Below are 25000 nucleotides of genomic sequence, written 5' to 3'. Positions count from 1 at the left end.
ACAGTAGAGATATGTGTTAATACTGACTTCCTTTGTATTCTCTCGGCCAATGAGAAAATGTAATTGGAAAAGCAAAGCGAAGTAAAAAAAGAAAGAAAGAAGAAAAAGTGAAGATTAGGTGAGGGGTGTTATCACGGGTGCTACCCTTCCTTCTCTGTGTTAGCCATTAAAAGAAAATTAAAAGAAAATTAAGAAGGAAAAAAAACGGAAAAAAAGACGTAAAACGAACGAAGAATTTTTTGGTTTTGAAAAATAAATAATAAACTGGAAAGAGAAAATATTTTTCTTAATATCTTTAGTGGAGAGAAAGAAAGAAGGAAGGAATAAAAGAGAAGAAGGAAGTAGAGAATGAGAGTTAGGAAGGAAAGAAGAGAGTTAAAAGAAAATAACTTTAGACTGTTTAGAAATGTGAAGAAAACAAATTTAGTTTTCTTCTTCGCTCAGTCATTTAAAACTTGGTAAAAATCTAATTGTTGCTAATAACTGGCTGCCGCATTTGTTGATGATGATGTTGCTACTGTTGTTATTATTGGTGGTGGGGATAGTAGTGGTGGTTCTCCTGTTGTTGTACTCGTTGATGTGATGGTGGCGGTGCTGTTATTAACGTTGTTTGTTTACTGATGGTGTAGCTGTTGTTGTTGCTTTTGTTGATTATGTTATTACTATTGCTCTTATCACTGATGATGCCGTTGTTAGTAGTAAGCGGTGGTGGTATTGGTGCTGCTAGAGTTGTAGTTGCACTTATCATTGTTACTAATGTAATTGCATCTGTTACTGCTGCTGCTGATGTTGTTGTTGCTGTTAATATTGTTATTGAGATTATTGACGTTGTTGTTGTTGTTGCTGTTGTTGTTTTTTTATCTAACGAATGTTTTGCCGATGGTGAGAGAGTAAATGATTGGATGATAGAGAAAAATGTGAGATAGATAACAACAATAAACAAACAACAACAACAACAAAAACGAAAGTAATAACAACATACAATATATACTTTTATACCTTTTATGCGTATGTATATATCTATTACATACATAAAACACACTCCCACACACATTTATACACACCACACACACACACACACATATATATAAACAAATTATACTATGTATATATATACACACGGTTGTGTGTGTATGTGTTTGCATATATATGTATGTATAACTTTTGTTTTCTTAATCAGCAGGCAGTTACAAATGTAGCTTAAGGGGTGAGAGTTTCATGCATGGCCCTCATCAAAGTGGTTTAAAGCTCGAGGTTTCATTTCTTATATAGAATGAATTACATTCTATATAGAATGACTTACATTTCGCCGGACGAAGACAGGTGGTGTAGACAGCAAATAGATGTATTAGTTTTTAACGTTCGGGAAGTGAAAAAGTCTTTAACGTTTCGAGCCTACGCTCTTCCACAGAAAGGAACACGGAAAGAAACAAGGAGAGAAAATAAGGAATGTGTAGTAGCTAGCGATCTATCATGGCGAATGCCGGACAGAGGGGTCACACAGGAGAGCTAGGAAGAAGGGAAGATAAAAAAGTAGTAGTGATCCCAAAACGAAGGTGCGCGTGTATAAGAGAGCATGTATGTGCGTGTGGAAGAGGGCTGGTATACAATTGCAGCATGGAAGGTGTTTACAAGCCATTTAAAAACACACAAAATCCGTTAGATTCCCTTCAACATTTAAATTTAATTTGCCCAAATATTTTCTTACAGCGACGAAAATATTTTGGCAAATTAAATTTAAACGTTGAAGCGAATCTAACGGTTTTTGTGTGTTTTTAAATGGCTTATAAACACTTTCCACGCTGCATTTGGTTTCGTTTCAGCACACAGTCTCAGATCAGGTCACTTGTTATGCAAGTATATCTCCGTAATATATATATATATATATATATATATGTTGTTATTGTTGTTGTTGTTATTATTATTATTATTATTATTATTATTATTATTATTATTATTATTATTATTATTATTATTATTTAATTGAACGCCACGCATCCATTTCCAAGTAAGTTTATAATATACATACATATATAACATACATGCATGAACACACATACTTACATACATACATACATACATACATACATACATACATACATACATACATACATATATATATATACATATATATATATATATATAACATATATAACATATATACATACTCTTTTACTGTTTTAATTATTTTAGTCATTTGACTGCGGCCATGCTGGGGCACCGCCTTTTAGTCGAATAAATCAATTCCAGGATATTTTCTGCCGACTCGCTGCCTTGACACTAGCTCACAAAGGTGTTTTACGAAATTCTTCGTTATTTTCAAAAATAATCGAATGAGGGGAAGTATACTCTAAAAGAAATGTCCCAATCATTTTATTTACCTTCTAGATTTTTTTCACCATATTTGTCATTTCGACACAAACTTTTTCGGTATTAAATATTTCGGCATCAATTTTTTACGGCATTAATTTTTTTCGGCATCAATTTTTCTCGGAGTCAATTTTTTCCACATAACCACCCAACTGGTGCTAAGATATAAACTTCATGTCTTAAAGGATCTTAATGAAAACTTAATGAAAAGTTTATATTAATGTATGTTCCAAACACTAGTTTAATAATCTTATGTATTATAGGCACAAGGCCTGAAATTGTGGGGTGGGGCTAGTCGATTATATCGACCCTAGTGCTTCACTGGTACTTATTTCATCCACCCCGAGAGGATGAAAGGCAAAGTCGACCTCGGCGGAATTTGAACTCAGAACGTAACGGCAGACGAAATACCTATTTCTTTACTACCTACAAAGAGCTAAACACAGAGGGGACAAACAAGGACAGACAGACGGATTAAGTCGATTATATCGACCCCAGTGCGTAACTGGTACTTATTTAATCGACATTGAAAGGGTCGATTAAATAAGTACCAGTTACGCTCGGGGGTCGATTAAAAAGTACCGGTTACGCACTGGGGCCGATGTAATCGACTTAATCCTTTTGTCTGTCCTTGTTTGACTCCTCTATGTTTAGCCCTCTGTGGGCAATAAAGAAATATATATTAGAAATAATACCACATACAACACTAATCATATCTGAACATACTCCTAGGATTCATTTAGCAATGAGGCAACGCCATTAGAGCATGTATTTGAGAGGAACTGAACTATTGGGTAACACATCACGTTACTGACTCGCAGATAGCGAGTTCTAAACCGTCGATGGTATTTCCCAGGGTTTCTATCATTATATCTATTTTTTTCTTTTAAAAATAGAATTCCTTTTAACACAAATGGTTGTTCTTTGAGTGACTCCTAGAGGTGGTAACTATGTTTCAAGATTTCAGAATAATAGGCTCGGGTGTGGCTGTGTAGTAAAAAGTTTGTTTCCCAGGTTCCGGGTTCAGTCCCACTGCGTGGCAACTTGAGCTAATGCCTTCTAAAATAGCCTCGAGTCTACCAAAGCCTTGTGAGTGGATTTGGTAAACGGAAACTGAAAGAAGTTCGTCGAAATACACATACATACACAAACACATATAAATATACAATTACTCATAACTACACTTGCGAGGACACAGACACACTGTCACCTATATACACAAACGCACACACACACACACATACACATTCATTCTAAGAAGAGTATAAAATGGAAGACATAAACTGGAATTCCGTCGGTAGCGACGAAGAGTGCTCCAGCTGATCCGATCAACGAAACAGCCTGCTCGTGAAATTAACGTGCAAGTGGCTGAGTACTCCATAGACACGTGTACCCTTAACGTAGTTCTCGGGTAGATTCAGCGTGACATAGAGTGTGACAGAGCTGGCCTCTTTGAAATACAGGTACAACAGAAACAGAAAGAAAGAGTGAGAGAAAGTTGTGGTGAAAGAGTACAGCAGGGTTCGCCACCATCCCTTGCTAGAGCCTCGTGGAACTTTGAGTGTTTTCGCTCAATAAACACTCACAGTGCCCGGTCTGGGAATCGAAACCCTGATCCTACGACCGCGAGTCCGCTGCCCTAACCACTGGACCATTGCGCCTCCACATATACACACACACACACACACTTGCACCTCCACACACACACACGCACACACAGACACACACACACACACATATATATATACGATCGGCTTCTTTCAGTTTCCGCCTACCAAATCATCTCACAAGGCTTTGGTCGGCCCGAGGTTATAATAGAAGACACCTGCTCAAGGTGCCACGCAGTGGGACCGAACTCGGAACCATGTGACTGGTAAGCAAGCCTCTTATCACACAGCCACTCCTGCGCCTAATATTCATAATTTATTCTCATTGTTTTCAATTAATCATGCATTAATACCACAGCTTCGAAATTTCGACAATGGGATTGTTTTATTTTTAGAATGACAGTTAAGGGTCGGGGTGTGAGAGGCCAGATCTGGTTGCTCTGAACATAAGACAGGTAGAACATTTGGTCCGGATATGTCCAGTTTAAATTCTAAAGGGTTATACGTACAACCCAGAAATATAGTTATGGTTTAGGATTGTCAGATCAAACCCCCAGGAAAATTTTATACAGCGATCTCAAGTTCCATCGACGCAGAATGACGGTGGTTCAGGAATACCACATGGTATACTGTGAGGATATCATTCACAATCTTTCCGCCAATGCTGTTCTCCTCACAGCAAAAAAAAAAAGAAAGAAAGAAAGAAAAAGAAGAAAGAAAGAAAAATATATACACTGCCATCTGTCTGCATTCGTCAATAAGGAAAATGTTCGGTATTGGACAGAAAACAATCTAAGCAGCTTCTACAGCGAGCAAAATGTTGCCTTGAGGCACATTTTGTAGTTTGGGGCCCTCATTTTTTTTGAAGAGGTGGGTCACGCGCTTATAGTAGGACCCGCTCGGAATTCTTTTGTTCTTTTGTTTGTTTCAGTCATCTGACTGCGGCCATGTTGGAGCACCGCCTTGAAAGATTTTAGTCGAGCAAATCGACCTCACCCAAGTACTTATTCTGTCGGCCTCTTTTGCCTATCCTATCCGCTAAGTTACAGGGACGTAAGCACACTAGCACCAGTTGTCAAGCAGTGATGGGGATAACAAATACAGACACACAGACAGACAGACAGGCAGACAAACAGACAAGCAGACAAACAGACACACACAACACACACACACACACACATTCACACTCTCACACACACACACACACACACACACACACGATCAAGGTACAATTGAAACAGTCTGGTCTTGTCAATGATAATAAACTTTTATTTATCTTGTCTCCATCCTCTCTTTGTTTTGTATATATGTATATATTATATATATATATATATAATATATATATATATATATATATATATATATTCGACGGGCTTCTTCAGTTTCCGTCTACCAAAGCCACTCACAAGGCATTGGTCGTTCCGAGGCTATAGTAGAAGACACTTGCTAAAGGTGACACGCAGTGTGGGACTGAACTCGGAACCATGTTGTTGGGAAGCGAGCTTCTTACCACGCAGCCACACCTGTATGTGGAGATGGTAAAAAAAGTCACTCGCAAGGGCCGGCTTCCCGGTTACCATGGCGTATATATTCGGCACCTGACCGAGGGCTACTTATTTTTGCCAGCCGAGTGGGCGGAAGCAACGTAAAACCAAGTGTTTCTCTCAAGAACAGAACATCTCGACTGGTTCAGCAATCGAAACCACAATCTTACCACACAGCCACGCTTCTTGCTACACAGCCACGCCTGCGTCTACACACACACACACACACACACACACATACACACATGCATATGCGTGCGTGTGTGTGTAGGTGTGTGTGGACTCTTACACGTGAAAGTCAAAAGAGAAATACGTTCAGGTGCGGAATATATACGCCATGGTAACGAGGAAGCCGGCCCTTGCGAGTCGGCATGACTTTTTTTTTACCATCTCCACATACAGGTGTGGGTGCGTGGTAAGAAGCTCGCTTCTCAACCACATGGTTCTGGGTTCAGACCCACTGCGTGTCACCTTGGGCAAGTGTCTTCTACTATAGCCTCGGAACGACCAATGCCTTGTGAGTGGCTTTGGTAGACGAAAACTGAAAGAAGCGCGTCGAATATATTTATATATACAAAACAAGAGAGAGGATCTAAGTTCAAGCTGAATTCATTCATTCATTTTTAAAAATTCTTATTTGAGGTTCCACAATCTCACAACTCTAAGTTTCACATTTCCCTTTAACTCTCCAACAATGCCCTCCAGACCTTATAAAATAAACCACAGTGAAAGACGAAAGAAAACAACAACAGGAAAGAAAAAAGGGTGGAAATCACAACAGCAAAGGACTGAATCTTCTGCTTCGAATAGAGGAACGAATGGACTGAACTCGGACATCGGAAGTCATTCGTACTCCATAAGGTACGCCACAACTGGTCTTAGAGAGGGTATTTTTTCCACCAAAGTGCTCAACAAATGTTCATACAAATGACAAATTATTTGGGGCTATGACCTATGTCATTTTGATTTTGTGGTGAAAGGTCTGTAAATTTATCGGTCATCCAAATATATATATATATATATATATATATATATATATATGTATGTATGTATGTATGTATGTATGTATGTATGTATGTATGTATGTGACTGCGTGTGTAACGTTGGCGATTTTTTTTCCTCCGTCTTCCCTTCTCAGGATCTTTCTTTTTCCTATGTTTCTGACGAAGAACTCCGCTCGAAACATAAAACCCTCCTCTTCTCTTCCTTCCTGAGCGTCCAATAATACTATATTTGTTCCACGTCCTCGCGTTGTTGTATCTTCTCTTTGTGTTTTCATGTTTGGATTAACTTTATATATATATATATATATTATATATATATATATATATATATATATATATAATATATATATATAATATATTTATATGTATGTATGTATGTGTGTACATGTGTGTGTGTATGAATTGCAAAGTGGAAAGAACTTTTAAGTCATTCAAAAACACAAAGGTATTAACGTTTACGTAATCCTTTTTCTTATATGAAAGCAGAAGACCTGAAATTTTGGGGTAAGGGGGATTCAGTCGATTTCATCGAAATCCGTCCAGTACTCGACTGGTACTTATTTTCCGATCCCGAAAAGATGTAAGCCAAATTCGACATCGGCGTAATCTGAACTCCGAACTTTAAACTCAGAAGAAACGCCGGTAAACATTTTGTCTGGCGTGCCAACCACTCAACCACTCCACCACTTTTTGACGTCTCTGAATAATAAATAGTTAACTAACGTTAATATTCTGTTGTGTTTGGGGAGAGTCATTCTCTTTTAGTGTCTTATAATTTAACACACGCACCGGTGAAATTTTCCCTCATTTGCTTATTTATTTTTCTAAAATGTTCGTTGCTTCTTGCAACCTTTTCTGTTGACTCTCGATAATTTTAATAGTTTTAACTTTTGTGTCTTACGTTCAGTAACTGGTTTAGTCCCAACACAGCCTCAGATCAAATCACTTGTCTAACACGTACAATCCCAATATATATATATATATATATATATATATATTACTTGTTTCAGTCATTTGACTGCGGCCATGCTGGAGCACCGCCTTTAGTCGAGTAAATCGACCCCAGGACTTATTCTTTGTAAGCCTAGTACTTATTCTAATGGTCTCTTTTGCCGAACCGCTAAGTTACGGGGACGTAAACACACCAGCATCGGTTGTCAAGCGATGTTGGGGGGACAACTACAGACACACAAACACACACACATATATATATACATATATATATATATATACGACGGGCTTCTTTCAATTTCTGTCTACCAAATCCACTCACAAGGCTTTGGTCGGCCCGAGGGTATAGTAGAAGGCACTTGCCCAAGGTGCCATGATATATCTACCCTCTTTATAACGTTGGCAAATGAAATAGGGATAAGAATGTGCATTGTCCTTTTGATTGGAAAATTCTATAAGTGGCTGAAGATTGCTCGGCATTTTAAAATTGATGTAATACTTATAGTGTTTAATAAAATGAAGTGGCATGAAACAATTGTACTACTCTACCTTGGATAGACTTGTTGCTTATTTTGATTATATACATACATACATACATACATACATATATATATATATATATCTATATATATATATATATAATATATATATATATAGATATATATATATATATATATATATTTATATATACATACATATACATATACAAAAATACAAAAAATATACACACACGCGCATGTATACACACACATTCAGATACACACACACGCACACTCACACATTTTAATCTGTATACATTTATAAATGCACCCATATTCACAGTAACCAACAGCTGAATAAATATTTGCGTACACATATATGCTTTAGTAGTATACACACAGTCATATCTACAAGCATACATACATACATACATAGATACACACATATACATACACACGCATATATGCATGCATGTATGTATGTATGTATGTATGTATGTATGTATGTATGTATGTATGTATGTATGTATGTATGCATGTATGTAAGTATGTATGTATGTATGTATGTATGTATGTATGTATGCATGTATGTAAGTATGTATGTATGTATGTATGTCTGTATGTATGCATGTATGTATGTATGTATGTATGTATGTATGTATGCATGTATGTATAATGTATGTATGTATGTATGTATGTTTGTATGTATGTATGTATGCATGTATGTATGTATGTTTGTATGTATTTATATATGTATGTATGTAGTATGTATGTATGTATGTATGTATGCCTGCATGCATGCATGTATGTATGTATGTATGTATGTATGTATGTATGTATGTATGTATGTATGTATGTATGTATGCATGCAAGCGTGAATGTATGTATATGTATACATCGGTTTGGTGGTGTGTAAAGAGAAAGTAAGTGAAGAAATTTGATAACCAAATAATATCAAAATCCAGAGAGAGAGAGAGAGAGAGAGAGAGAGAGAGAGGAGAGAGAGAGAGAGAGAGAGAGAGAGAGAGAGAGAGAGAGAGAGAGAGAGAGAGAAGTATGAAAGACAACTTACCATCAGCGTCCACTTCGTTTATCATGTCCTGCAGTTCGGCTTCTGTTGGGTTTTGTCCCAGCGAACGCATGACGATACCCAGCTCCGACGTGGTGATCGTACCGTCGCCATCTTTGTCGAACAAGGAGAAAGCTTCCTTAAACTCTGCAATGGAGAAACAATCTTGTAGACTCATGGCTGTTGTAATGTCCGTATGTAAGGCACCAGCAACTAGTTAACTCCGACAGCCAATCAGTCGGCTATTCTGTTTCACACAGGTCTTCAAGTCTTACTAGCTTTCTGTCTGTCTGTCAGTCTACCACTCAAAATATGTCTGCCCGTCTGTTTGTCTGTCTGTCTGTCTTTCACAGAGCTTCTTTCTATTTTCTTTAATTCTTTCTTTCTCTCTCTTTCTCTCTCTCTCTCTCTCTCTCTCTTCTCTCGCTCGCACGCTCTTATCTCTTTCTCTTCCACTCTTCAGTGAAACCTCACAACAATGGCTTCCATACAGGAAAGGAAACTGTGTGTGGTTGTGCCTTGTGTGTATGTATATGTGGCGCTTTTATTTATAGATGTGTATATTGATGGAGTTGTAAATTTAATACATATCTATCTATTTGTCTCTCGCTTCCCCCTCGCTATATATACAGCGAGAAAGAGAAAGAGAGAAGTAGACAGAGGAAACTAAAGGTAAACAGGTAACTCTGTGCGCGCGCGTGTGTGTGTATGTGTGTAGTGTATGTACGTGTGTTTGTGTGATGTATGTATGTGTGCGTTGTTTATTAAGTTTAAGTCTTAATGTATATTTATGTACAGCCCAACTCATAGATATATTTATGTAAGCTATTCTCTGTTTAAGTTTGTATTTTTAGATTTCATTAAAAAGTAAAAACAACACGCGTACATCTATTTGCAGGAAAAAAAAAATCTCTGAGAGAGATCTGTACCGAAGTTTTGCGAGGGAATACAAATTTCATTTCAACTTCAAGTGATTCCATTTATAGAATTCGGTAATTTTTCTCCAGTTCTTCTTATGGAATCTGGAAGTTGGAGTTATCCAAAGCATTTGTCAACGGTCGTCTGTCATCGTAAATGTTAAGTGAGAAGCCATCTTGGTTTATCCTTCAGTCTGTCTTCTGTCCGTCTGTCCGTCCGTCCGTCCGTCAATCCGTCCGTCCGTCCGTCCGTCCGTCTGTCTGTCTGTCTGTCTCTCTGTTTGTCTTTCTGTCTGTCTGTCTGTCTGTCGTGAAAATGAAGAAGAAAGAGCGGGTAGCTTTTACTTGGATGAATTGTCTCGTTTAAATTTGCATTGGTAATGATATTGCTATTGTTAGTTTAGCACCAGGTCGGTCCTGAATGAGCTGTCTTATGGTCAAAGACATTTCAGCCGCGACCATCCCTTCTGTGTGTGTGCGTGCGTGTGTGTGTGTGTGTGTGTGGTATGTGTGTGTGTGTGTATGTGTGTGTATGTGTGTGTGGTGTGTGTATGTATGTGTGTGTTTATTGGTGTGTGTGTGTGTGTGTACGTGCGTGTGGTGTATGTATATATGTATGTATGTAAGTATGTATGTATGCATGAATGTATGTATGTATGTATGTTGTTGTATGTATGTGTGTTTATGTATGTATGTATGTTTGTATGTATGTGTGTGTATGTGTTTGTGGAGCGTGTATGTATGTATCTGTGTATGTATATGTATGTGGTGTGTGTATGTATGTATGTATGTATGTGGTGTGTGTATGTATGTATGTATGTATGTATGTATGTGTGTGTGTATTACGTTTTCTGTCTGAAGCATCGTCTCTCAGCCAGTTTTTGCTTATGGTCCCCTTTCATTACTATTTTACCCGGATGCACCCTCATAGCCATTTGATGTCTAAAGAAATCCCATTATTATATTTTAAGAATCAAACATTATTAAGAAATGTATTAAAAGTAATTATCAAAATATTTTGTCTATCGTTGAAATATAACCAATTTATTACAGATGAATTTTTAACAATAAAATCTTATATGGATCCTTTAGGACCATATAAGCCTTGGATAAGGACCACTAGTCTAATGTGTTCTTTCTTTCTGCAGACGGTAGACGCAGGGTGGATAGGATTGGTGAGGGCATTTTGCTGCTATTTCTAGCATCCAATAAAATAGTCTCCGTCCATTTCCCGAACTGGTATTTCTTACGTGATATTCTCAAGTTACCTTCTTTCTTGTGACTTGTGATTGTTGTTGACTAACCCAACGTCGGCTACCAACACATCCGTTCCAAACACGACCACCCCGACTGTTTTTCTTTTCAAACAATAGCTTTAGCCTACATTGACCCATGAGTTATCTTTCGTTCTCTTTGAGACAGTAGGGGCTACTTTGAAGGATATTTTGACTGTTATTTCTAGCTGGTCGAACAAACACGTGGAAGTGATTAGTATTGCTGATGATGTTGTTGCTGTCTTCGTCGGCGTTTCTACATATTGTTGTTGTTGTTCTTTAGTATACGGGCGATCCTGAGTCAGCAGTTTGACGTATAATCAGACGCATTCCCGCCATGACCAACCCATCTTATACTCACATCTTACTCTCATACATACATACTTTTACACAAACATTACTATATATATACAATAATATATATATATATAATATATATATATATATATTATATATATATATATATATAATATATATAGAGCGTGTGTGTGTGTGTTGCTCCAGCAGGGCGCCAGTCAAATGACTGAACATGTAAAATAGTAAGAGAATAAAAAAAATGTATATATGTATATAGATATATATATATATACATATATATATATATATATATATATACATACACACACACGCATACACACACACAGAGCGAGCGAGAGAGAGAGAGAGAGAGAGAGAGAGAGAGAGAGTGAGAGAGAAGAGGGTAGGAGAAAGAGAGGCCGACATGCACACGCACACATATTTAAACATATATTATACACAGATCGGACTATGTTAAGTCTTTTCCTAGATAAAGACGGTGAAGTGCAAATTGGGAGAGATTTGGTTGTTATTTCTGGTCGGTTGAGCAAACCACATAGAAGCTCTAATTCTTGTTGTTGTTGCTTACGATAGTGTCGACACTCCTGATGTTGTTGTTGTTGGTGTTATTGTTGTTCTGCTTTTGGTTCTTATGAGTTGGGTGTTAATCATTTTTACGTCAAATCAGCGTTGGTACGCGAATTGTTGTTGTTGTTGTTGTTGTTGTTTTTCTCGTTGTGCTTGTTGTTGTGTTTGTTGTTGTGTTTACTGTGTTTGTTGTTATTATTGTTACGTTTGTTGTTGTTGTTGTTGTTGTTGTTGTTGTTGTACTCGTTTTACTTCCTGTTTCGTGACGTAAACACGTTTTTTTTTTATCCCGTCCCTTTTTGTTTTTTCCTTCAATTTTGTGTTCGCGGACAAGATGATAGAGAAGAAGAAGAAGAAGAAGAAGAAGAAGAAGAAGAAGAAGAAGAAGAAGAAGAAGAAGAAGAAGAAGAAGAGCAACAACAACAACAATAACAACAACAACTACTACGACGACGACGACAATAACATCACCAGTGGCAACAAGAGCAATTGTAAGAAGAATCAGGAGATGATTCGGAAGAAGAGGCAGGCGGTAGAAAAGGTGGAAACGGTGACAGTTTTTAGAAGACAGGAAATTGGTGACAGAAATGCGAAAAGGAAAGATTATAAGAGAAAAAAAAAACGGAGGGAAAATGTAGAAGCAAGTAGAAAGGAAATGCTAAAAACAAAGAAAGAAAAAGGCATAAAAGAGCAAGAATGCAAGACTTAAAATTATCAAGAGATACGAAAAACAACAAAAGAAAGGAAAAGAAAAAATGAATTTTAATTACGAAACGATGTCTTGGTAATGATTCAGTGTGCTAGCTTTACATCCAATGTCGGCTGCCGTTATTTTTTTATATTTAATTTGTTATCTCGCTCTCTCACTTTTCAATTTTTTTTAAAAAACTGTTTGTTTTTTTTTCTGTAAGTTTATTTAAGCGACCATATAACAAGATATGTAACAAAGTATATTGCAAAGACGTTAAAACAGAGGATGTAAATCTGTTTGCTCTATCTTACTCGGAAACTTAAGTTTATTCAAAGAAACGAAAGAGTTAAAAAAAACAAAAAAACAGTTGCATTCTACCTACTGCATTCACCACCACCACCACCACCACCACCACCACCAACACCACCACCAACACCACTATTCCACTCTATCCCGCCTGTTGGTGCTGAAGCTAATGCTGCTGCTGTTGGTGGTGGTGGTGGCAATGGCGGTAGTGGTGGTAGTGGTGAATGGTCGGAGCAGTGGCGTTGACGACGACGGTGGTGGTGGTGGTGGTGGTGGTGGGGGCAATGATGGTGGCGATGTTTGTGGTGTTGGTAGTGGTGTTGGTGGGGTGTTGGCGGTAGTAGAGATAGGGGTTGTGTTGTTGTTGTTGTTAGTGATGATAGTGGTGGTGGTGGAGTTTCTAAATGTTGTTATTGTGTTTCTTGTAGTTTTGGCGCTTTTTATCAGCAATCTGTCCATAGATAAGTACCACTCTCCTCCTCCGCCACCATCACCACCACCACCACCACCACCACCCACCACCACTCATGGAGACATACAAAGACTTTGACTAAGCAGATGTACAGACACCCCTTCCATGGTACTAAATATTCACTGCTAACTTCTCAACCACCACCACCACCACCACCACCACCACCTTCTCCATCATAATAATCACTACCACCATCACAACAACTATCACCCCCTCCCACCATCTCACCCATCGCTACCACTATCACTGCCACAACCATTCTTAATACCAGCCAACAGTCCCCGCTGCATCATAACGATGACGGCAACCACCACCACCACCATCTCCACCACCACCATCACTACCACCACTATCACTACCACCATCACCACCACCATCACCACCACCACCACCACCATCCTCACCGCAGCACCATACCGTCGCCATCATTGCTCCCTACAATCGCCACCATCACCACATTCACCATCTTCACCACAACCACCCCCGGCCCCTCATCACAACGATGACGATCTGTACTATCACACTACCACCACCACCACCACCACCAACAACAACAACAACAACAACAACGCCACCTTCAGCACCTTAACCTGTACTACTAACATTACGAAGGCTCTTACTCCTATAAGTAACAACAGTACTAATACTCCTAACATTATCTCTGCCACCACTCCACCGCCACCATAACCGACCCAGTAAGCTAAACAGGCCAAATAAATAAATAGTGTTTATTAAATGAAGATGTTTGGCTTGTTGTACTGTTGGTCTGTTGGTTTTTTGGTTATTGGCTTCTAGCCAGATTTGTTGTTGTTTTATTGACATTCATTACTATTGTCCATCGACTGCCAACAACTCCCACAGGGTGGTTTCGGAATTTCATGCCTGTTGTTGTACAGGCATGCGCAGAGGATGCAGTTTTTGCGGAGGTTTTTGGTCAATGACGACGGGAAACAGGGATGGTCAATAGACTTGTAATACGTCTTCTTAAAGATGTTCTCTTTGATCAGCGAGCTGGACCTTGGATCATTCACACAGGGGTTGGGTATTTTGTATCAGGAATACTGACATACCTTCATTGCATTGTCAGTTGAACAATGTAATGGATGAAATTCGACCCTGATATATTCATAAAGAGATAGAGTAGAGTATGAACGGTGATGACCTGCGAATGATTAGGGTGTCGAAAAAGACAGCGAGGAATGTTTCAGGTCCAGTCCTTGGCATAGCAAGGAACAGTGTCTCAGTTTGTTAGGGATAAGATCTACAGTCGTGGATGTACTGGAGCCATCAGCAACTGAATCCGTCCGAGATGTGGGCGGTGAGTGACGTAAATGTCCGTTAAATATCCATTCAATATCCGTGCCAATGTGTATTTAAGTGAAAGAGTTGACGTCAACATACCTGACGGATTCGGCTATCAGCTGAGTCAGTTATGAAGATCGGCTTACTATTTTTCTTTTGGTAAAGTCGAGTCTTCCCCTGTCTGGTATTTCTAGTGGTGGAAACCGTGTGGAGGAGAAAGATGTTTCTCCCAAGCCAAGCCAAGCCATCATCAACTTAAATACCACTTGAAGACGGAAGTTAGTGTAGAGGGAGGTGCTCCTCTCCACTACTCTTTATAGACATTATGTGACAGTGGTGGAAATGGCACAACTACATGATTCTACACTGACTATGCAGTTGTAGACTGGTAGCAAAAACTGAAGAGATTCTTTGGAATGCCACGGTAAACCGGGATTGTGTAAGAATCACTCTACTTCTTCCCTATTTTGTTGATCCTTATTATAGTTTTGTTGTTTTGTTATTTATTGTTATTTATTAATATGTCTGCTATGGCTGCTGTCATCCCTGCAGTGCCTTGGAATCTGAACTCGTTACCAGCGTAAAAAAACCGTACCAACAGGACATAGGGGTGGGGGCGATAATCAGCAATCGGTGGGTAGAGGGTAGCTATGAAGAGAGCAACTGCTATAGAATTGATAGGATATAGAAAGCAAAGAGCCATTGAGAGCAAACAATTAGATGAAAACAACGTGACAAAACATAGCATATCACTCTCGATCAGTTGTGGACCCAGCACTCCACCGGGACCAGGCCACTGCTATGCTGTCCTCTTTACGCACGCCTATACACTGTATACCACTATCTCTATTCTCTTCTCTCTCTCTTTCTTTCACAAACACACAGACACACACATTTTCTATCCGTATTGAAGATAAATTCACTTGCGACTTCCAGCTTCTACTTTCTGGTGCCACAACCTCTGCAATCTTTCCTGCACCACCTCTCGTCGCCTTAAAAAAAGATAGCAATCTCGGAAACCTAGTAAGAAGCCCCACTGCTCGTATTTCTCGGTATTCTTATAGTGCAAACATTCAAACATCGTCACTGTCATTTCCAAATCTTGCTGCATTTCATATAGAATTTTTTGACTTCCAAAGTCGTCACGATCTATAAATTAATCTACTGTTTTGGGCTTCTCTTTCTCTTTAACCTCTTTTACTTGTTTCAGTCATTTGACTGCGGCCATGCTGGATTACCGCCTTTAGTCGAGCAATCGACCCCCGGACTTATTCTGTAAGCCCAGTAACTTATTCTATCGGTCTGTTTTGCCGAACCACTAAGTGACGGAGACGTAAACACACCAGCCTCGGTTGTCAAGCAATGCTAGGGTGACAAACACAGACACACACAGAACCTACACACAGACATATACACACACACACACCACACCCACACACATAATTATATATAATAGACCTTTATAAATAAATAACGTGAATACACGAAGAGACGAACAAAAAGACAACAGTCATTCAAGCCTTCATTCTTCAGTCAGAAACTGATCCCTCATCGCAGATTTCGGCTGTTAATTCTGAGATCCGCTCTGAATCATATATATACATATATACGAACGGGCTTCTTTCAGTTTTCGTCTACCAAATCCCTCACAAGGCATTGGTCGGCCCGGGCTATAGCAGAAGACACTTGCCAAGATGCCACGCAGTGGACTGACCCGGAACCATGTGGTTGGTAAGCAAGCTACTTACCACACAGCCACTCCTTAGTATGAAAACTTCAACTTGTACGCCAGAAAATGCGATATGATAAAGAGTTACCATTGACTTTGCCATTCCTCTTTGATAAGAAGATAAACAGTAGAGAAAGTACAGTGATTTGATAGTTACAAACTAAAATCTCTTGAAACTGAAGGCCAAGTATGGCCAATGACTAATATTGCTAAATAAACAAAAGAATGACTAATTCTAATAACCATGCTGGAAAACATCAAGATGGATGTACAAGTGGATACAGCAACGAGAGTAATGCGATATGAAGTGGGAAGGGCAGGAGGGCTTTTGAAGTTCAGCTTTTAAGAAAAGATTTACAGTATTTTCTGTCATACAAGTATATACAAGTATGTAGTGTAAAATGTAGAGCAAACATTCAAAGATCATCAACGTCTTTCCAAGTCCTGATGCATTTCACGTGGAATTTTTGGTCAGCCAAAGCCGTCTTGGTGTATATTTATATATTTTTATGCGCCCTTTTAAAGCCTAGCCATCCTCATGGGCCCGGTTTCCGGGTTTCTATGGCGTATGTGTTCCCCGGCTGGACGGGACGCCAGTCCATCGCAGCGTTACTCATTTTTACCAGCTGAGTAGACTGGTGCAACGTGAAATGAAGTGTTTTGCTCAAGAACACAACGAGTCGCCCGATCCAGGAATCGAAACCACAATCTTACGATCATGATGCTGACACCCTAACCACTAAGCCACACGCCTCCACCTTGGTGTATAAGTTAACCTATATTATTTTGGTTGTAAATTCCACTTGTGTGATGAAAAATATGGTACGAGCATTTATAAGACAAAAAGGTCTAATTTGAAAAAGATTTAGCCGCTATTTCTAACAGTTTTAGCGACTGTGTAGAGGTTTCCCTCATAAGCTCATACATACAGTGTTTTCTGGCATACAGGTCGACGTGATATATAGTATTAACATGTAGCATAAACATTTAAACATCTTCACTATCTTTCCAAATCCTGCTGCATTTCATGTGGAATTTTTGGTCTTTCGTTTTGGCGTATAAGTCGAACCACCATTTTTCCGCGGTAAATATTAGTCTGAAAAAATCCGACTAGTACGTTGGAAAATACGGTAAATGAATCCTTCGTCATTTTCGACGGTAACTACCCTAGTTTCTTTGATCAACTGAACTAATTATACATTTAATTAACATGTAAGCGGCTGAGTATTCCGCAGACTTGTATATAGTTAACTTGATCCTCACACAGAATCAGCGTGATGCAGAGTGTGTCAAGGCTTTGAAGTACAGCGACAATCCTTCTGGTAGGCTTCTGTACAGTTTCCATCTCCTCATCTTCCTGAGCCCGATCCAAAACTATTAGAAAAGGCACAGAGTGAGATCGAACGCGGGGCGATTTCTTTAAGGACTTCTAAGTAATGGTGTATCCTGGACTACATCATCCTATGTGGCCATTCCGCTTTTTATCTACCGCTAGGTCTACCACTCATTTTTAAAGGAGGCAAGCTCTCGTTTGAGGGAGATTTGTTTGTTATTTCAAGGTGCAGGAGTGGCTTTGTGGTAAGTAGCTTGCTTCCCAACCACATGGTTCCGGGTTCATTCCCACTGCGTGGCACCTTGGGCAAATGTCTTCTACTATAGCCTCGGGTCGATGTCAAGCGATGTTGGAGGGGACAACATCGCTTGACAACCAATGCTGGTGTGTTTGCGTCCCCGTCACTTAGCGGTTCGGCAAAACAGACCGATATGATAAGTACTAAGCTTACAAAGAATAAGTCCCGGGGTCGATTTGCTCACTAAAGGCGGTGCTCCAGCATGGCCGCAGTCAAATGACTGAAACAAGTAAAAGAATAAAAGAGTGAAGTGATGGCGCAACTGTTAAGCAAACGGCCATCCTTGGTCAGGCAGAACTACGGTGGTGATGGTGGTGCTGTAGGCTCTCATGTTGGTAATAGTATTGCTGTTGTTGTTGTTGTTGGTGGTGGTGGTGGTGATGATGATTGTGATGGTGATGGTGTTGTTGCTATGATGTTTAGCCCAAGGGACGGGGGTGCAATCATTGGATCAACAAACCTATGATCAAAGCTGTTCTAGCCCGAAGTTTTTGGGGAGGAGTCAGTCGATTACATCGACCCCAGTATGGAACTGGTACTTAATTCATCGACCCCGAAAGGATGAAAGGCAAAGTCGACCCCGGCGGAATTTGAACTCAGAACGTAACGGCAGACGAAATACCTATTTCTTTACTACCCACAAGGGGCTAAACACAGAGGCGACAACCAAGGACAGACAAACGGATTAAGTCGATTACATCGACCCCAGTGCGTAACTGGTACTTAATTTATCGACCCCGAAAGGATGAAAAGCACAGTCGACCTCGGCAGAATTTGAACTCAGAACGTAACGGCAGACGAAATACCTATTTCTTTACTACCCACAAGGGGCTAAACACAGAGGCGACAACCAAGGACAGACAAACGGATTAAGTCGATTACATCGATCCCAGTGCGTAACTGGTACTTATTTATCGACCCGGAAAGGATGAAAAGCACAGTCGACCTCGGTGGAATTTGAACTCAGAACGTAACGGCAGAGGAAATACCGCTAAGCATTTCGCCCGGCGTGCTAACGTTTCTGCCAGCTCATTGCCTTGTATACAAGAGTATATTGTAATCATAGGCACACTATGCAACTGGCATAGTATATCTAGGACTACGCTACTCTGGCTATATATGTTTCACTACCATTTTGAAGCCGTAGGGCTTGACTTGAGGCTGAGTTGGTCAATAGTTCTTGTATTTTTAGATGTTCACTCAGAGACAACACTAATCCAGCGTTTCCAGCCGTGACCATCCTAATTTCCTAATTGATTTTAGTGACCATCCACTATGTCCTTAGGGTGGGATTTGAAAAAAAACGAAAAGAGAACTTTGACTGTTGTTTTTAGCAGATCGAGCGACCACGTAGCGGTTCGCTCCGGTTGTTGACTGTGCTTAAGTTGGACCTGGTGAAGACGATGGCGGAGCCTGTGGTGGTGGTGGTGGTGGCGACGGTGCTGGTGCTGGTGGAGGTGGTGGTAGCGTAGTAGGTGGTGGCGGGGGGACAGTGATAGTGCTGATAGAGATGGTGGTGGTGCTGGTGGTAGCAGTGGGGCGGCGGCGGTGGTGTGAACACTAGCTCTATTACTATAACTAACACACAGAATGTACTGTTCGTTTGTTTTTGTTGTTGTTGTTGTTGGTGGTGGTGGTGGTTGTGGTGAGGGTGATGGTGATGGTAGTGATGGTGGTGATGGTGGTGATGGTGTTGCTACGAGTTCGTGGTGGCCTGTTATGTAAGATATGAAGAAAGTCGGGGTGGCAGCGCAACATACAGAAAATTCTTTTGTTGTGACTAAAAAAGTCAGAAAAAATCGGAAAATTTAGTCAGGTTGTGGCTGTGGCGGCGGCGGCGGCGGTGGGGTGGGGGGCTTCATTGTAGAGATGGTGGTGATGTGGCGTCGGGGGGGGCTTCATTGTAGAGTGGTGGCGGCGGGGGGCTTCATTGTAGAGATGGTGGTGATGGTGGCGTCGGGGGGGGGCTTCATTGTAGAGATGTGGCGTCGGGGGGGGGCTTCATTGTAGAGATGGTGTGATGGTGGCGTCGGGGGGGGGGCTTCATTGTAGAGATGGTGGCGGCGGGGGGCTTCATTGTAGAGATGGTGGTGATGGTGGGTCGGGGGGGGGCTTCATTGTAGAGATGGTGGTGATGGTGGCGTCGGGGGGGTGGCTTCATTGTAGAGATGGTGGTGATGGTGGCGTCGGGGGGGTGGCTTCATTGTAGAGATGGTGGCGGCGGGGGGCTTCATTGTAGAGATAGCGGGGGGGAGGGGCGTCGGCGGTGGTTATGAGGGGGTGGGGTGGGGTGGGGGTTGATAGTGGTGGTGCTGTTTTTGTTGTAGTGGTTGTAGTGTTCGTCGAGGTTGTGGTGGCTGTGTGTGTGTGGAGGTAGTGGCTGACGGCGATGCTGTAGCGGCGGTAGTAGAGATGGTAGTACCGATAGTAAAGGTATTGGTGGTGGTATTGGTGTTAGTAGTGGTGTTAGTAGTGGCAGCTGATGTTCTTTACAGTGGCATCTGTGATGGTGGTAATGACAGTAGTGGTGGCGAGCGACACCAGTTGCGGTAGTAGTAGAGGCAGTGGTAGTATCTGTGATGATAGTAGTAGTAGTAGTGGTGTTGGTGTTGGTGTTATTAGTAGTAGTAATAGTGGTGGTGGCAGTTATAGTAGTAGTTATGGTGACGGTAGTAATGCTTATGGTAGTAGTAGTAGCAGTAGTAGTGGTGGTGGTGATTTTACTAGCAGTAGTAGTAGTTCAAAGGTGGCACTGTTTTGGTGGTAGTAGTATAGTAGTAGTAGTAGTAGTAGTAGTAGTAGTAGTAGTAGTAGTAGAGTAGTAGTAGTGATTTTAGTTATATTAGTAGTAATAGTACAAGGTGATAGTGTGTTGGTGGTAGTAGTGGTGTCTAGTGAGAAAAAAGTGGTAGTAGTAGTAGTAGTAGTAGTAGCTGTAGTAGTGGCGATGGTATGGATGGTTGTAGCGAAAGTATAGCGATGGTTCTAGCTGAGAGTGGTACAGTGAGGGTGGCGGAGGTGGTATGGTGACGGTAGGCAAATCTGTAATGGTAGTGGTGTGAGTATTGGTTGTAGTAGAGTCGGTGGTGAGATGTGCGCGCAGCGGTGGTAGCGGTGATGGTTGTGAGGTAGTGTATAGTGGTAGCTGTTGGTTGTATAGGATGTAGTAGCAATGAGGGAGGATGTTCGTGTCTAGAACAATATCGTCCCACAGTCAGCAGACTTCTAGTAAAAGGATGTTCCTAACATGACCATCATGTTTAGTGAAGGCCAGACTACGTTAATCAATGTATCTTGTTTAACGCAGCGGAGGTGATGTTGAAGGATGAGATCTAGCTGTTGTTTCTAGCAAGCCAAATGACCACTTCGATACTAACTACCGTGTTTACGATAGAGGTGGGGATGCGACGTGCTAATGGTAATGATGATGGTGATGATGATCTTGTTGTTGTTTAGCCCCAAAGTTGTTGTCTTACCATTTCTATCTATCTATCTATCTATCTATCTATCTATCTATCTATCTATCTATCTATCTATCTATCTATCTATCTATCTATCTATCTATCTATATACACGTAAAATATATAGGGTAGCTAATATTTTTTAGAAATTTCACTACCAGTCGCCTAGCATGTATAAAAAGTCAATAGATAACATATTCTCAATATTAAATAGTGTACATTTAAACACAAGAGAAACTACCTTTAATAGGTAATTTTTCACGCTAGAAGGAGCAGTCAAAACGACCAAAATCATATATATATATGTGTGTGTGTGTGTGTGTGGCTCTGTTGGCAAGTAGTTTGCTTACCAGCCACATGGTTCCGAGTTCAGTGCCACTGCGTGGCACCTTGGGTAGGTGTCTTCTACTATAGTGGTTCGGCAAAACAGACCGAAAGAATAAGTACTAGGCTTACAAAGAATAAGTCCTGGGGTTGATTAGTTTGACTAAATGCAGTGCTTCAGCATGGCACAGTCAAATGACTGAAACAAGTAAAAGAAAGAATATATATATATATATATATATATTATATATATATATATATATATGTATGTATGCATGTATATTACATATATGTATATATAATATATATATCTCCTCTCTCTCTCTCTTCCTTTGCTTCTCTTTCTTTTCTTTTCTCTCTTCTCTGTCACGTGACTGCTGGCCGAAATCTGCCTTTCGCTTTCACCAGCGTCGTGTTAACATCGTTGTTTTTTCGTCCGCCGCTATAGGCATCGCCGATAAGGCTCCTTTCCAATGCGCCAGAGAAAAAAATTTGTTTGCTTGTTATCAGTCGTAAGACACTTGTTGTTTTCACCGTTAATGCTTCTGTATTTCATGTTTCTGTATTCCATATTGTTTTTGTTTTTTTATATTCGTCCCTTTTGCTGTCCTGGTGTTCGTATGCATTCGATCCTTCTTCCAGAAATCTACGCTCCCAGCTTAGTTTTTCTAATGCTCGTTGCTTAGTTTTTCTTGGAGGGCTGGCCGTGATCTAGTAATCTCAAGATTAATCAGCCGAAATTACTACGATGATCCGGTTCTTGACTGAAGACTGAGGGTTTCGAATGTCCTGTCCGTGTTTATTGTATCGTCTTCTAAGAGTTATACGTTCTTGTCCATGTTGTATTTTTCTACATACCTTAATATATATATATATATATATATATATTATATATATATATAGAGAGAGAGAGAGAGAGAGAGAGGCAGAGAGAGACATGCCGTCCACTTCTATTATTCTATACACAGAAGTCGATGCCAGCTGCTGGTCTTTCTGCAAAGGGGGGCTACTTGTAATTGACTTGTTTAAGAGAGCATTTCTTAACCAACTTCCTCCCCTTGTTTTTGATACTGCGAACACACACACGCACGCTCACACACACACACACACACATGCACGCACGCACGCACGCACTCATGCACACACGCACGCATGCACGCACGCACACATACATGCACGCACGCATGCACGCACGCACGCATGCACGCACGCACGCATGCAAGCACGCACGCACACACACACACACACACACATACACACATATATATATATGGCGGTGAGCTGGCAGAAACGTTAGCACGCCGGGCGAAATGCGTAGCTGTATTTCGTCTGCCGCTACGTTCTGAGTTCAAATTCCGCCGAGGTCGACTTTGCCTTTCATCCTTTCGGGGTCGATAAATTAAGTACCAGTTACGCACTGGGATCGATGTAATCGACTTAATCCGTTTGTCTGTCCTTGTTTGTCCCCTCTATGTTAGCCCCTTGTGGGTAGTAAAGAAAATATTATATGTATATATATATATATATATATATATATATATATATATATTTATTTATTTATGTACGTATAGGATCAGTGCCGATTACATCTATTTCTGTTGGTGTGAGGTTAGCTGAGACAGCAACAGCCCTTGCAGTTCCAGCATCACCATCATCACCAACAGCAACACGAAAAACTGGAGAAAGCTACCCAGAATGCCCTTGAAACCAGATCTCCCTCTCTTTCTCTCTCAAACACGCACAAACACAACTTCATGTCCACACCCTGAAATAGATTCCGTTTGCACAGGTTCCTCCACTACCCGACATATCTATCAAGAATAACTACCAGGCTACGGATATCGGGTATTCCGCCTGGTGTGAACTTTTGGTGGATTGTGGCCTGCGTTGTATTAGAAGATCCGGACATACTCCGAGAAGTCAAGCGAAGTGGCACGGAAAACTGGTCCGGGATAAACATAGAGATCCTGCTTCATGTGAAGCCATAGAACATAAGAAAAATCCTGGACCTTATACAGATGTCCAATTGGGTCGAACTAGTTGTTCTGGAAGGCCGAAAACCCAAATGCATCCTTTGTGGGGCCACAAACCATCTAGGCCTAGCGAAAGCATTTCTTGTTTTTGGTGCTAGCCACGTTGGAAAATCTTTTGTTATTACTGTTGTTGACGCCTTTCTCGCTGGTTTGATCACCTCCCCTTAGCGAAAGCGGAGGTATTGTTTTCAGTCGTGTTTGTTTGTTTGTTTGTTTGTCTGCCCGTGGACAAGACATCTCCAGAATCGCTGGATCGATGCGATGAAACTTTCAGAGATGTTTGCCAACTGTAAACCAATCAAATTCTGCCATATAACCTCTCATAACTTTTTTTCATATTTTGGAATTTTCAGAAACCTTTTACGAATTTGTGTTCTACAAACGGGAAATCATGTGATTATCTAAAATTAAAACAAAAATGTTTTGGTGCGTGATTTAAGGCCTGTTTGGCTGTTATTTTTAGCATATCTGACGACTACCTCAGTGAGTGGAAAATATTTGCCAACACGTGCTTTCTCGAAGACAAAAGAGTTCTCGTGCTTTGTTCGTTACTATGGAAACAGACACGAATGTGTCTGCGGCTTACGATTGGCTAAAATAACCCCCAAAATGTGCGAAATTTAAAAACTAACAAATCTTTATTTATTGATTTATCGCGAAAATGAATTTCAAAGCAGTGATTAGCATATAAAACCATATCATTACACCGAATATGAAATCACTTGAAGCAGGAATTAAAGAGATTGAAAATTGGCAGCCAGAGAAAATCCAGTAGTAGTAGTAGTAGCAGCGATGGTAGTGTTGGTGGTAGTGATGATTGTTGTGGTGATGATTCGAGGTGGTAGTGGTAACGCAAGTAGTGGTGGCGCATCAATTTATTGGTCACAATAATCGGATCAGTTTGATGCAGTCTAGTGAGAGAGAAAGAGAGAGAGAGAGGAGAGAAGAGAG

The 25000-nt window shown here is 40.5% G+C and overlaps 1 protein-coding gene across 2 annotated transcripts in view; it reads right to left on the bottom strand.

Moving 5' to 3' along the window:
• The window catches only part of LOC115231140 (neo-calmodulin-like), a 29262-nt gene extending 13191 nt beyond the window's left edge, over window positions 1-16071 (bottom strand). Inside the window, exons 1-2 of one of the 2 annotated variants that reach the window (XM_036499962.1) lie at window positions 16064-16071; window positions 9028-9169 (exon numbers count right to left, since the gene is read on the bottom strand). In XM_036499962.1, coding sequence (XP_036355855.1) covers window positions 9028-9097 — 70 coding nt within the window. In that variant the 5' untranslated portion in view covers window positions 9098-9169; window positions 16064-16071. Of the gene's footprint in view, window positions 1-9027; window positions 9396-16063 lie in introns of those variants that run through there. The other variant, XM_029801223.2, reaches the window with a different exon arrangement.
• Between the last annotated feature and the right edge of the window lie 8929 nt (window positions 16072-25000).

Source organism: Octopus sinensis, unplaced genomic scaffold, assembly GCF_006345805.1.
Source record: "Octopus sinensis unplaced genomic scaffold, ASM634580v1 Contig17539, whole genome shotgun sequence".
Classification (NCBI taxonomy): domain Eukaryota; kingdom Metazoa; phylum Mollusca; class Cephalopoda; order Octopoda; family Octopodidae; genus Octopus; species Octopus sinensis.
The sequence above is the reverse complement of the archived record's forward strand: the minus strand, read 5'-3'. Positions and strand labels throughout refer to the sequence as shown.